At 41.9% G+C, this 15,532-nt stretch overlaps 1 protein-coding gene across 1 annotated transcript; it reads right to left on the reverse strand.

Moving 5' to 3' along the window:
• Positions 1 to 591: 591 nt before the first annotated feature.
• Positions 592 to 1,539, reverse strand: LOC124247624 (putative olfactory receptor 3A4). The gene has a single exon (XM_046677108.1). The coding sequence runs from the start codon at positions 1,534 to 1,536 to the stop codon at positions 592 to 594; it is 945 nt and encodes a 314-aa protein (XP_046533064.1). The 5' UTR covers positions 1,537 to 1,539.
• Positions 1,540 to 15,532: the final 13,993 nt, after the last annotated feature.

Below are 15,532 nucleotides of genomic sequence, written 5' to 3' on the forward strand. Positions count from 1 at the left end.
TGTTGAAATAAGCCTCCAGCAATTTCCTCTCAACTTCTACCAATTGCTCTGAAATAAACTGTAAATTTGTTAAAGGAACAAAACAGCTTAATTCATATACGATTTCATTCAAATAGCTGTTCCCCATAACATTGAACTTCCTTTTTTTTTCCCCTTCTTTGTTGCTCATCCGTCCACCCCACCTTACAGATGCCCTTCCTACTTGAAATGATTTATTACTCTTGAGAGGCAATAGTTAAAGATGTAGCCTGCCTAGGTTCAAATCCCATCTCTGACATTCGTTAGCTGTGTAACTTTGGGCAAGTTACTTAACCTCTCTGAGGTTCAGTTTCCTAACCCATAATTTGTAAATCTGTATCTACCTCACAGGGTTGTTATGAGGATTAAATGGGTTAATACATGTCAGTCACTTCGAACAGTAGCCTGGCATGTGGTAATCACCATATAAGTAATAGCTATTATCATTTTTATTGTACTTTCCTTTCTAAGCCAGTCACTGATCCAATTTCGTCATACCATTTGCACTAGTCACAATACCTCTTGGAAGCAATAAGTGGTCCATGACATTCATTAAGACCAGAGGCAGGGATTTCACTTGGGGGGCTGTCTCCTGGTGAGCACCTGCCGCAGTGCGCCCTGCACATCAGGGTTCCGGAGGCTGTAGATGAGTGGGTTCAGCATGGGGCTGATGACAGTGTTGAGGATGCCAATCCCCTTGTCCTTGTCTGAAGCCTCCACTGAGCCCAGTCTCATGTAGCTGAATACTCCTGTCCCATAGAAGATGCCCACCACAGTGAGGTGGGAGCCACACGTGGAGAAGGCTTTCTTCCTGCCCTCAGGAGAGCGGATTCGCAGGACTGCGGCTACCACGTGTGCATAGGACACAGTGATGAGGATTAAGGGGGCAACACCCATGAAGGCTGCTGCTGCAAAGAGCAACTGCTCATTGAGTTGGATGCTGGAGCAGGAGAGCTGGAAGAGCTGTGGGAGGTCACAGTAGAAGTGATTGATCACATTGGGGCCACAAAATTTAAGAGTAGATAAGGCAACAGTTTGGGTCAGTGCATTGGTGAAGGAAAAGACACAAGACATAGCCACCAGGGTTTGCTGGATTCCCCAGCTCATGTGGGTGCTATAGGTGAGGGGCTGGCAGATGGCCAGATAGCGGTCATAGGCCATGACAGTCAGGAGGAAGCAGTCCACCCCAGCCAGGAGGTGGAAGAAGAAGAGCTGGGAGAGGCAGGCCTGATAGGGAATGCCTCTGTTATGGGACATGAAGTGCCTCAGCATGGCGGGGACAGTGACGCTGATGCACCCAACATCCAGCAGGGACAAGTTCCCTAGGAAGAAGTACATGGGGGTGTGGAGTTTGGGTTCAGCAAGGATGGCAGCCAGGATGCTGGAATTGCCACCAACAGTAACTGCATAAGCAAGAAGGAAGATGACGAAGAGGATGGGCTGTAGGGCTGGAGTCTCCGTTAGGCCCAGCAGGACAAACTCGGTGACCTCTGAGTCATTTCCTGAGGCTCCATCCATGGCTCTCTTCCACGAGCAGTAGAAGTGAGCAAAGCTAGAAGGTGCCAATGGTGGTAAAAGGAGAATGAGACCTTGATAGCAACCACAAAGTGCAGCAATGTCCAGGAGAGGGCTGGGATGGAAGGATACGTAAAATTTAACTAGAAGCTAAAAACTGAAACATAGTAGGAAAAGACTTGATAAATTTAACTCTTAATGGGCAATAATCGTGGCATTGGATAGGATCAAACAGAGATAGATGAATTGACATAAAAAGGGCAACCAATGTAACACTTGAAAGTTAAAGGGAAAGATTATTTTCCTGAGACCAAAATTCCAAGAAGAAAACTCCAAGCCTGCAGATGGTGGCATGGCCGTAATTTGGGTACAGAGGATCCTACAGGATGAAATGGAGGCTTCAGGGCAAGGGGACAGGAAAGCATGCTCCCCCACAGCCTGTGTCCCTGCCGTTTCCACGTACATGTGTCATCATATGCGAAGGCGGTAATGAGATGCCTCCTATTGCCCAGACTATTAACAGATTAACCTGTGAAGCCATGAGGTCTGGACTTTTCAGAAAAAGAGTGGAATGAAATGGAATGAAATGAAAACAGTGAAACTAAATGAGGAGATATCATTGAGGACATCTCCAGCTCCATAGCTGGGGACTACTAGACTTCTAGATTTTCTAAATAGTAAGATGATATTGCGTTTCTCCAAACAGAATCTGGGAAATTTGGGCTCCAAAGTACTGATCTTTTAATGAATAAGAAAAATGTAAAAAGAGCTTTTGAGCAGGATGAGTTTCCAGGCTTAAGCTCCCAGTGGGTTTAGTGGATACCCAGTTGAGCTGCCTCACCGGGTACTCAGCTGAGCTCTCTCACACAGCTGGACAAACAGATACCCAGACCCTGAATTCCCTCTGCCTGCAATTCCACCATCACTTAGCTTCTTGCTCTTCTGTCTCCTGGCTCTAATTGCACATAATCCAACACACATGTTATCATGGACCTGGTGACCAGATAAGGGCAGAGTCTGTTACAGTGCCGTGACCTGCTCACACATGATCAGTAGAGAATGCTTTCCCTTCCCCAGCTCCGAAGTGGTCACACTAACAAAATACACAGTTATCTGCCTCAACCTGACTGAGGGCTGGGTATTTAAGTTATTTACATGGAGTGTACCCTGAACAGGAAAAGGCTGAAGTTGGAGTTCCCCAAGGGGCAAAAGGTGTGAGCAGAGGAAGACATTTTCTGATGATTAACGTTGAGAATGATGTCCTCCAAGTCCACAATGGGTCAACCACTATCTAACGGTCTGGCTTTTTCTCCACGGGCATGTTGTTCTGACCATCACCTCAAACTCAGTCTCTCCAGATCTGCACTAGCCGCCTTCTTTCTCAATCTGCTCTTGACTTAAGTATTTTGGTAACAGCCTTCCCATCTTCCCAGTTGGAAAGGCTTGAAACTTCAGTCATTGCTGACTCCTTTCTATCTCTTACTTCTAGCGTTCAAGCACCTAAGGCCCACACAATATTTTTGGGGGGAAGAGAGTAGCTATTCCAGAGCCCAGAAGATAAACTCCACTTGGATGTTCAACCTCACTTGAAACCAAGTTGTGAGAGTGCGGTCTTGGGATGACACTCACCCACACAAAGGGAAGGACACTTTTTGGGCAAAGACGAGGGGTAGTCACTCCAGCTCAGAGGCCCACACAAGGGAAGAGCTTATAAAGAACAAAGGGACAAAGAGACAAACAACTTGGCTGACATAATTTTCATGATGGGATTTTCCCCCCGCCCCGTTGTAACCCCTGGAGGCCTCAGAAATTAGCACCTTCCAGCGGGAACCTGAGCCAGATAAATACTTGCCTTTGCCACAGACAAAATAATCTCTGGAACCTTTAAAATGTTTTAAATTTTCTTAAAATGTTTCCAAGTATGACCTTTATGGATATAGCAAAATTCCTTCATTTATTTAACAAAATTGTTTCTGAGCACTTACTATGAACTTGCGCTCTTATCAGCGTTTTACAGAGTTGAAAGGAATCTCAGAAAGTCTTAACATGCAGTGAAGGTCACACAGTATTGGGGATGGAGTTGGGGCTTTGGGTTAGTCCAGCCCATCATCTTGGGAGGGGAGGGCAGTGACTTCTGACTTCCTAGCCTTGCCTACAGCATGGGACTGAGAGGAGGGAGGAGCCTGGGGCAGGATTTGCACCTGTCTCACCCCTGGAGCAGTGTCCCCCCATCATCTCATGAGGTCACCTCACATCTCCCATCGCAGCTCACTTTAACCATCCTCAAACCTGGTTTCTCTTCCAGTCTCAAACGCTTGCCTTTTCTCTGCTCCTGCAGCGTGATCCAGACCCTATAATATCCTGACCTTTAATGTTTTCCAGCCTTATGCCCCCAACACCATAAAGAAGAGTCAAGATTTGGAGTATCTTCTAGACCAGGATCACCCTACTTTTGCTAACTCCTGAAGGTGGCTTTAGGCATCAAAAACAATTCCTTGTTAATTAATAAAGCTTTCCCACTGACTTTTGTTAGCAAGTTTGGGAGAAGCTCCTTGCAGGATCCATTGAGGAGCCTTACAGTGGCTCAAGGCCGTCATAGGCCAAGGAGAAGTTATCAGAGAATTAGGATGAATTGAGATTTCTGTTGACAGCTGTCCATGAAAGGGAACCTCTAGATTACAGAGCCCAAATGGAGCCCTTATTTGCACATTTCCCTCCTGACATGACAAAGCCTGCCTTCTCTACCTGGAAAGTCTCCTTTTCTCACACCCTGTTAACCCAGGAAACTCTATCCTTGAAGACCCAACACAGGTCTCCTCTCTTCCAGGAAACTGTCCATGAGCCCTGGGGGCTGGGTTAGGTGCCCTTCCTCTATACTCCCACAGCAATCTAAAGGCAATGCATGCTGCTGGGCCTCAATTTTTATCTCCATCTAAGGCACTAAGCTGTTGAACCTAATACCTAACTATGTTGGATATTTCTACATGAACATCCCACAGGAACCGCAAGCTCAACATGCACAAAACTGAATGTATCATGCTTCCCACTAGTGTACAAAAGGCACACACATAGAACCACATGTCTTATTGTGGAAGAGCTCACAAGCAGAGAAGAAGCAGAGCACAATGATCCCCTGAACTCTCCCTTTCCCACATGGAGTGGGGCTAAACATGAACATCACTAGACTGAATACAGTATGGCAAGGTTTTTGGTAGAGAGGGATTCAATTCCCCACAAACTCTCTACATATTTATAGGAAGTGGATGTGGGAGTGGAAACATCTAGGCAACTGCCTAACAGCCAGTGCCTCCTGGATGAAGAAGTAAGCTTGTTAAACGGGGGAGCCTCCAGCAGAGCTCAGCCTTGGTAATCAGTCCATTCTTCCATTGAGCTGATAAGCCAACTTCTGGCTAATCTACTGAAAGGAGGGGAGGAAATGAGTATCCAGAGTTCCTCATTGTCCAAACCAGATGCTCCTTCTCAGCTTACTTAAAGGAGATGGGGAAATGCCATTCATTTATTTAGCAACTATTAATTGAGGAAGGTGTTATTTGCCAGGCAATGTGACCAAGACAGACATGGTACCTGCCCACATGAAGCTTAACACCTCATAAAGAAGACAGACCTTAATAAGTAGCTATCTGCTAATCACTGTGCATATGCATGTGCACACACGCAGAGACAATACTTTTTTTGTTTGTTTACAAAAAGCCATGATATTGATTAAAATTTTATTATCAGCTTTTTTAAAACTATCTTTATATTTTGAGCTTCGTGTAATGTATTATTCTTCAAAATTTTACAATGACTTTTGCGTGTTCCAAAACTTAATTAACCATTGGGTATTTAGTTTCCAATTTTTCACTTTTATAAACAATAATGCAATCAAGTCTCTCCATCTCTGATTTTTGTCCTATGTCCTGAGTAGTTTCTACCCCAATTTGTGCAAAGATCTTGTCTCATCCATTGATATTCTCCATTCTCAAAACTAGATTCCTGGGGCTGGCCCCATGGCATAGAGTTGGGTTTGGTGCACTCTGCTTTGATGGCCTGGGTCTGTGGGTTCAGGTCCCACCGCAGACCTACACCACTCATCAGCCATTCTGTGGCAGTGACCCACATACCAAAAGTAGAGGAAGGTTGTCACAGATGTTAGCTCAGAGCTAATTTTCTTCAGTGAAAAAGAAACCAAACTAGATTTCTTGTTACCTCATGACAAAAGAACAAAATACTTAATTACTTACATGTTATATAAAGGATAGGGGAAACATGTATTCCTCATATCCTCCAACTATATTCATCATATTTCTTGCCTCTATTCTTGTTTTGAGGGGAGTTTTAACCGGCTTCAAGGCCTGTTGCCTTGTTTGTTAACAGAAGTATTTTAACTCAGTTAACTGTGAAGGAAAAGAAAAAAAGATTCATTATGTAAATGTGTGACTATTCAAAGCTCTCATGTAATAAAGATTAGGTAGTGGGAAGGAAGAAAATTTGCTTGAGGTTTTGTTTTTTTAATTAAGATTTTATTTTTTTCCTTTTTCTCCCCAAAGCCCCCCAGTACATAGCTGTATATTTTTAGTTGTGGGTCCTTCTGGTTGTGGCATGTGGGATGCCACCTCAGCATGGTTTGATGATTGGTGTCATGTCCAGGATTCGAACTGATGAAACACTGGGCCACCACAGCAGAGCACGCGAACTTAACCACTTGGCCACGGGGCTGGCCCCTGCTTGAGTTTTTATACCATTTAATTTACATTGGGACTGATGATGATGATGATGATGACATTTACTTAAGTGCCATTGTCATACAGATTTTACTCAACAGGATGCCCTTGCTACAATGCCTAGACATTCTGAAAGAGCTGAAAATGTCTACGATGTCTCTCTTCTTGATTATTTTTTATTTGATTTATAATACTTTGCCCATGAGTACCATTTTTAATGTATTTCATAAATAAAACACTAATGTAACAATATTGCATATGCAGTGGTATTCTCAGCTTGAGAATGAAAGTTACTTCACCTTAGAACTGACAAATATGGCAACGACAGGAGGGTCCTACTGAAGTCAGTTTGCATGAGGGATGGTAGAGCCTCCCAGAAGAGGTCAGAGAGAGCTGACATGCCCAAGTCCAAAGACACTGGACAGAATATCAGAGGGAATCTCATCTTCTGGTGCCATTCCCCTCAGCCCCAACTCCAGACTCACAGTGGGTCAAGGAAGAGAGAGTTTCAATAAAGAGGTGGTGAATATAAAGTTTTCTTGATTATTCCCTTGGTAGGTATGTAAGTTACTTAAATTTTCCCCTTATGCATGTGGCTCTTCTATATTTAGAACAGATTCCTATAAGTGGGTTCAAAGGTTATGAAGACTAGTATATTTGATAGCAAGATATTTAGCCAGGTCCTCTATTTAGTGATAGACTGTTCTCCCCTGACATTTTATTGCAAAAATTTTCAAGCTTACAGTAACATTCAAATAATTATACAGTGAACACCCATCTTCCCCTCATCTAGATTTTATTATTATATTTGGTCTTTATATGAAAGGAGTCATTCAACAGTTATTGCTCTTTGACTTGTTTATTTCGTTCAGTATTAAATTTGTGCCTACAACTCTTGCTCATTTATTTTTTAAGGCTGTTTAGCATTGCATGGTATGACTACAGTACAATCTATCATTTCTTTCTGTTTCAAAGTATTTTGCTTCTGTGAACACTCTTGTACACATCCCCTGGTTCACACGTGCAAAAATTTCTCTAATAAGGAATGGAATTTGTGTGTCTTCAGATTTAAAGGATAAAATCAAATTGTTTTCCAATTTTCCAAAGTGCTCGTACCATCTTTTGGTTTTACTAGCAGTGTATAAGAATTTTTCTTGCTCTAGATTCTCATCAAAACTTGCTATTACCTTATTTCTTCATTTAGACCAATATAACGAGTGTGACATTGTGTCTCCAGTGTGATTTTAATTTGCATTTAATAGATTATGAATAGGGCTGAACTTCCTTTCCTAAATTCATGGGCCGTTTGTATTTCCTCTTCTGTGAAATCCCTGTTCACATCTTTTGCCTATTTTCGCTTGGGTTCCTTGTATTTTTCTTGTTGATTGTAGAAGTTTTTCATACATTTTGGATACTTCAGAAAAGATATATGTGCTGCAAATCTCTTCTAACTGTAGCTGACTTTTCACTTAAAATTTTTTGTCCGATGATGAGTAAAGGCTTTAAATTTTAATGTAGGCAAGTTTCTCAGTCTTTTTTTTTTTTTTTTATGATTAATGCTTTTAGGACTTCTTTGAGGATGACTGACCTCCTGGAAGGTCATGAAAATATTCCATAGACTGTTTTTAAGGCTTTACATGTTTGCTCTTCAATATAAGTGTCTCATCCACCCAAATCTAATTTTTGTGTATGGAATGAGAAAGATATTTAGTGTCATTTTTTTCTGTGGACATCCCATTGCCTAGCATTGCTTATTGAAAGGCCTGTCCTTATCCTATTTCTCTTTTCCTGTTGACATGTTTACCCATGTCACATATCAAATTTCCACATACTATTTCCAGACTCCCTAGTTTGTTCTTTTGGTTCATTTCTCTAATTTTGCTCAAATACAACATGACCTTAATTACCATACCCTTAAGATATGTTATGATGCCTTTCAGGGCTGGCAGGAGCCACTTAGCGGGACAGTAAGAGAGTCATACTGTGAATGGTGGCAGCTTTTAGCCAGAATTAGAGTCCAGAGCTGAATCCTGGGGTTACCAGATGAGCATGAGTTGGATGTGGAGCCCCAGGCTCACCCACCACATGACAGATACCAGGCACATTGTAAGACAGATGGCAAGCATCTGAAGGTGACAATACGGTCACTAACTCTTTCCCAATTGGCTTATATTCTATAGGTGGAGGCATCTACAATTGATCATAAAAGAGCTGAAAAAGCTGGCACCAATATCAGAATATGTCTTGATGGCAGACACAAGATCACACTGGTGTATGATTGGTAGTGGGTGCGTTTTGAAGGAGTTGGAAGAAGAGGGGATGGAAAATTTTATAGAAAGTTGTTAAAACCAAATTAAGGGGTCTGAGTTCCAGCTCTGCTACATCCTAGATGTACAACATCAGGCGAGTGACATGAGCTTCAGTTTCCTCCTCTGCAAAGTAGGGCAAATAACGAAGCTATGTCCAAGAGTTATTGGGAGGATTAGATAAGACAATGCACTAAAATGCAGTAAATACTATTGCTTGTTATTTTATTATTATTCATATTTGTTCATCCCCTACCAAGTACTATAAGAGCGTTATTTTATTTAATTCTCAGACTGACTGTGTATGGTCAGAGAGAGTGTTCTCATTTCACAGATGAGGGAACTGAAGCCCAGAGGAGTTCAGTAGCTGGTCCTAAGACATACCACTAATAATTGGAAAAGTTAGTCTGACTATACACCACATCCATGCTTTTCATATTGCACCAGGCTGTCCTGGACAAGTATGAGGAGCTGGGGGTCCCACAGCTAGAGAAGTGCAAAGTCTCCATTATGGTGGGGAGTCACTGTTTGAACAGGGAGGAGGACACTGAGGGGGAGGTGAGTCTAGACAACTTCTCTACATTCTCTGTTCATCAATGTCATCACTAGGACCCTCCACATCTAACAGCATGGCCTAGACAATCTGACAGGGGGATGACATCCCTGGGGACCCTGGGGTCCCTCCTAACACAGCTCAGTTCTCCTAGTACCACTTCCAGAATCATTATGGGACCCCAAGATGCAATCCCAGTTGTCTTCCCTAAAAGACTCTGAGGAGGAAGGTATTACCTTCCTGAGGAGTCATTGGGAAACTGAGTTTGCAGAATGCTTCTCCCCTTTGCCTCCTTTCTTGTGCCTCCTCTCATCCCCAGGCAAGGCTGCTCTCTGCTCAGAGGTCTTGTTTTGGCCAAGAATCTGGGAGAGCAAAGCACTCAGGCTGGACTCTGGTCGAGTCCCAGCTCCAGTAGCTTCATAGGTGACTGGGAAGATGGATAAACTCTCTGGCCCTCCCTGTCCTTGTGTGATAAATGGGATTAATAACACCCCCTAGTAACCCCCATGGAACCAATATAAGACGTAGAGAAAGGAATTGGATGTGAGGCCTTTTGGAGAAAATCAAAAGCATCACAAAGTTGCGAAGCATCATTATTGGGTTCATTAAAGGCTTGGGGTTGTTTATCAGTCTGTGGCTCCCCAAGCCCCCAACCTCTCCTGGGAGGGCTAATTTTTGAGGTCCCCAGGGGATGGCACTGCAGTGGATAGAGCCCCACAGCAGAGGTGATCTCATCTCTCTTTCACTCCTTTTCTTATTTATGGACCCTTCCTTGTTCTCAGAGGCTGGGCCCACACAGTGGCGCACCTTCTTCATTTCCCTTCACCAAAACCTCTCTGCCTTCTGTACCTGTAACAAGGTGAGTATTCTCCAGGGTCCCCTTCTGTTCCCTGATAATGGAGAAGGCACTTGAGTTGTTACCAAGCAGGTCAAACCTCCTATTTCACAGATGATTCAGAAGAGAAAGAGAGTCTTGCTCCGGCTAACACATCAAGTGAGGGAAAGAGCTGGGACTCTCCTATGCCTGGCCACTTTGCCAACATCTGGCATCCTTGGATGAAGTCTGCTTTCTGTTTTTATTGGAATGAGTATGAGCGCACTTGCTGAATCCAACCTTCCTGCTGGACACCTTCCTCAGGGACCAACTTCGGACCAGACACCTACATCAGGAGACCTGATTGAGTCTTCATCACCAGAGGCATGAAGGGTTTAGTTAGAACTTGAGAGCAGGGAGTCATGAACACTTAGCAAGGGCAGCCTGGGACTCATTCTGGACTCCAAAGAGTGCTAATCTAGGAGGACCTCTTCAGTTAGGATCCCCATGGTGATCTTGTTTAAGATGGGCTTCTTAGACGCACAGACCAGTGGTCATCCTAGAATCTTCATGGTGATAAGTAAGCTTCACCTCTGTACAGTAGGGTTACATGGCATCTCTGTGGGGTGTGCTCCTCTTGTCTAGCCTTACTTATTCCTAGGGTCTGTCCCTCCTAACTGCCAAGTTCTATTGAGCTATTTTCAGTACAGTAGTCTCCCTATCTGCTGTTTCAGTTTTCATGGTTTCGCTTACCCATAGTCAACCATGGTCTGAAAATATTAAATGGAAAATTTTGAAAATAAGCAATTCGTAAGTTTTAAATTGTGCTCTGTTCTGAGTAGTGTGATAAAATCTCATGCCATCCCTTTCTGTCCCATCCAGGATGTGAATCACCCCTTTCTCTAGTGTATCCACACTGTATACACTCCCTGCCTGTTAGTCACTTGGAGTCTCAGTTGTCAGATTGACTGTCTCGGTATTACAGTGCTTGTGTTCAAGTAACCCTTATTTTACTTAAAAATGGCCCCAAAGCACAAGAGCAGTGATACTGGCAATTTGAATGTGCCAAAGAGAAGCTGTAAAGTGCTTCCTTTAAGCGAAAAGTGAAAGTTCTTGACTTAATAAGGAAAGAAAAACATCTTACACTGAGATTGCTAAGACCTACGGTAACTTTTGTTACAGTATATTGTTCTAATTATTCTATTATTAGTTATTGTTGTTAATCTCTTATTGTGCCTAATTTATAAGTTAAACTGTATCATAGGTAGGTATAGGGAAAAACATAGTATATAGAGGGTTCAGTGCTATCCGCAGTTTCAGGCATCCACTGAAAGTCTTGGAATGTAATCCTCCCCAATTGAGGGGGCGACTGTACTGTCTTAACTGTTTCCAATGCCCCATCCACATAAAGGGAGCAGAGATTCCTACAGCAGTGCTTTTGTGCCTTTAACTTGCTCAAATGATTAATCTTTCATTGTCTTGCATAAATTCCAGTTTATCCAGAAAACCTTTCCCAACTCCTGCAGCCCAATCTGATGCCCCCTTTCACTGAAAACTTGTCGATCTTACGGTCTTAGTTGCCATGTTCATTCATTTATTTATTTCAGAAATATTGAGCACTACTGTATGCAAAATATGATGATAGGTGTTGAGAATACAAAGATGAGTCAGGCATAAATCTTCCCTGAAGCCACTTGTAGTGGGTAGAAGAGTAGCGAAGTGCTCTATGGAGAAAGGACCATGAGAGAAGTTAAGAGAGATAAGTGCTGGGAAATATACAGTTAAAGTGCTGCAGGAGTTTAGCGGAGGGGAGTTTGAGACAGAGAAGGAGCCACAAAACTTTCACGGACGAGAAACGTTGTAGTTGAGTCTTAAAGCATTTGAGCACTTGGAATTAGTGAGAGGGCATTTCAGATAAAATAAACAGTTTGAGCAAAGATAGAAAGGTATGAAATCAAAGCGTGAAACTTTATAACTCAAGTTAAAGTGGATTTGAGACGACAATTGAGAGGTAGTTTAATTATTCTTTCATTATTTAATTTGGGGAGATATTTTGCTCCTGTCGATATGTCAATTCCCATAGTATTCACTGAATGAGTCTAGGTCTGTAACTAGACTCAGAGGGTAACACAACAGAAGTCATGGATTTCAGAGTTTAGGAGAACTTAGGAGACACTGCATCAAATTTCTCAGCCACATGGAATCCCTAAAACTGACAGCCACCACAATATGGGGACCTAATTTGGATTCTGGCATTAGGCTTCTACCAGCTATCTCTGTGTGTCTGTAGCTGCTGTTCCGCCTTAACTGCACATATAAAATGAACCTGTATAGAAAAGAGGTTGTCTTCAGGATCTAGAGGGGTAGTTGCTGGCCGAGAGAGCAAGGAACGGATGAAGAGAGCCAGAGGCCCATTGGGGTGGTTTCCAGGGACCACCCAGACAGGGCAAGACGACATTCATGACAAGGACTTTGAAAGATATCCTAAACTCCTGTTATTTTTCTGTATTTGTCATTGCTTTTATGCACTATCTATAACCATCAGAAAAATTTTTAACACAAAAAGAGTCCAGGTTCTTATTTGAGAGCAAGAAAGGGTGATGATTATGACGGTGGAGGGAAGGTGGGGTGAAGGGGGGAGCTGTGGCTTGCCATCAGCTATAGGAAGACCATGAGATACAGCATTGAAGAGGCATGGAAAGCAGCGTGGTTTCCTTTGGGCAAGATGGGAAGTCTTTGGGAAAAATGGAAAGCAGAGGGCTGAGAGGAAGACTGTTGGCACGTGAGAAGTGCCCTCAGGGACCTGCATTCATGAGACACCTGTGGTTCTGTGACATTTGGTGGCACATTTAGAAAATCTGACTCAAGCAGATGTATCAGAGGAAAGGCTCTCGGCAGATAGGCTCTGAGGGAGGAGATCCCAGAGTGAACTGTGTGGTTGGTGGGAAGCAGGACGTAGTTAGGTAACCATGACCTATCCAAAGAGCTTGCTTGTTCACGAGCTACTTACAACAGGTCTGCGAGCATGAGAGCATGAGGTTTGCAAAGCACAGCCACAAAGCGTAGGGAATAGGTTTCTCAGTCAGAAGAGTGCGTCCAGAGCAGCTCTAGAGAGAACTGCAGAAACACATGGATTTTTTTACTCTTTGATAAGTACAGGAAGTGCCCCTTGGGGACTTGGTTGGAAGCAGCCATCTTGGGCTGGTCAGACCAATGGACGAATTTCTGGTGTCCTTATACAAATTCTTTCTCTGATGGCCTCATAGTTATTTGGAGTTTAGCAAGCATACAATGGGCTGGCCCAGCAACACGTACTTTTTAAAAAAAAAGAAAAATGGACATTTTATAAGTATATTCAGCGTCCACTCTAATCCCAACCATTCCAACTCAGAAATGCTCTACCACAGTTTCATCATTGGTAAAATGAGGGAGTAGATACTCTCCAAGATGTCAACCAACTTGGTCCTTCTTTGACTGAATGCCACTATATACGGGGTATACGGAATACAGTTATGTGCACTGATAAGGCCACAATGTGGGTAGGGGTTATAGTCAAAATATTTAACAAGAACCAGACTGGTACTCTGTACCAATGGATTCCAGCTGAATGTTACCCTGCATGTGGGCCTCCCATTATGACTCAGAAGCTACATTATTGATGGGAAATTGACATTATGTCTTGGATTTAAAGTACTTCTCAATGTTTTGGGACTTATTTTCATTATTCCTGTATCATGATAAACGCAGTTGCAGAAACGACAGCTTTTAATTATTATCTATGAAGCTTTTAATTACACTTTTTAAGAAACCTAAATATTTCTAGGCACCAGTAATGTTACCAGATTACTATATTTAAAAAGATCCATCAAAAAGACAGAAAAATGGTCAAAGAAATAAGTTTAATAAGTAGAAGATAAATATATTCTTAAAACATCCATCTTCTCCTGAAGTGTGCACAAAAAGAGTAAAACAGACCGTAAGCTTCCACTGACGGATACCACATAAATTAGTTTGGGCAGAAACTGGTAAACAAGTTGACTGTTTTGTTAAAAATAGATTTTTTTCAAGGGAGCACAATGGAGCTAATGCTATTTTATTATTTCATACTGAGGCAAATTGGGATGCATGTGGCATTCTAAAGCTTTATTTAATCTACTGAGTAGCAGGACCTTGAAACTGCAGGAAGCATGACGGAGAGGAGGAGCCATTGAGCTACTATTGCTGTCCTTTAAACATCTTTGTAATCTGGAGGAAAAAGAACAGTAAAAACATCTATTTATTATTCTAAAAGTAATATGATTCACTGTTGATTATTTGAAAGCAAAGTGGAAAAAAGGGAATAAAAAATCTCGCATATTCCTACCAGTCAGTGGAACTGAGCAATGCTTATTTGGGGTCATTTTTCTGGGTACCTGCATACGTGATTCAGGTACAAATTTACTTCCAGCTTTACTCTTAATTTTGTATTATACGATTTCACCTTACAATTGTGAATTTGGGATTTGTAGCTGATTATTGTTGGCATTTAAGTGCCATCATATAAAATCGTGTACTTCCATTTCTTGTAACTACGAGCATTTTTTTCTTTTCTTTCTTTTCTCTACATCAGGAATGTGTGTAGACATTTATGAATCACCTTTTAGAAAATTTTCCTCTTTTTAAGCCAACTAATATGCTACAGTATATTGATAGATTTACTAATGTAAATCGTCCTCTCCTATAAAATCTCTTAGATAATAGTGGATTTCACCTTTTGTACTGAGGATTTTTGCATACATCTTAGCAAATGAGATTAGTCTAAGAATAATTTCTTTTTTTGCTATCATTGTTACATTTTAGTATCAGGATTTGCTAACTCTAGAAAATGAATTGGATGGCTTTCATTTTTTCCTAAGCTAAGGAAAGTTTATATTACGTGATAATTATGTTTACAGTGATAGTTTAAAATAATTTCTCTAAGAAATATATGAGCCTGGAGCCTACACATGGAAGTACATTATTGACTAATTTTTTCTTTTGTTTTTCAATTTTAGCTGGTTTATTTGGTGTGGAGATTGTTCTTGAGTTAGTTGTTCAAACTTAGGAACAGATGGTATTCCATGATTATTTTTGGTCTGTGGTTAAACTGCCTTCTCAATTCCTAATTTTGTGTATCTTTACATTTTTCTTGCTTAGATATTTGCCAGATATTTATTTCTTTGTAATACATTTATAAGGACTTATGATCAATTCTTCTTTTCCTTTCTGTTTTACTATCTGTTCATTTTCACTTTTAGCATTATTTTTTCCCCAAATCGCCTCATACAGGTTATTGGTGGGGACAAAGGAAGACAGGATTTATATACATTTCACGGGGAGGGGGCAAGTCCAAGGTAGTTGTGGCATCAGGCAACGCACCTGAAATCTGGGTAAGGACTGAGGTGAAGCCAGAGAGAGGGTTAATGAGTGAGGCGTGGCCTGAGGAGTGAGAAAATACCCACTAGGACACTTAGCAAGGTACCCTGGGGCTTGATGTGTCAAAGTGAGTCAATATATTTTTATTGAATAACTAAATTGGGAAGACTGATCCCTTCCACTATGGGATGTCTCCCTACAGGGACCC

Source organism: Equus quagga, chromosome 11 (genome assembly GCF_021613505.1).
Source record: "Equus quagga isolate Etosha38 chromosome 11, UCLA_HA_Equagga_1.0, whole genome shotgun sequence".
NCBI lineage: Eukaryota > Metazoa > Chordata > Mammalia > Perissodactyla > Equidae > Equus > Equus quagga.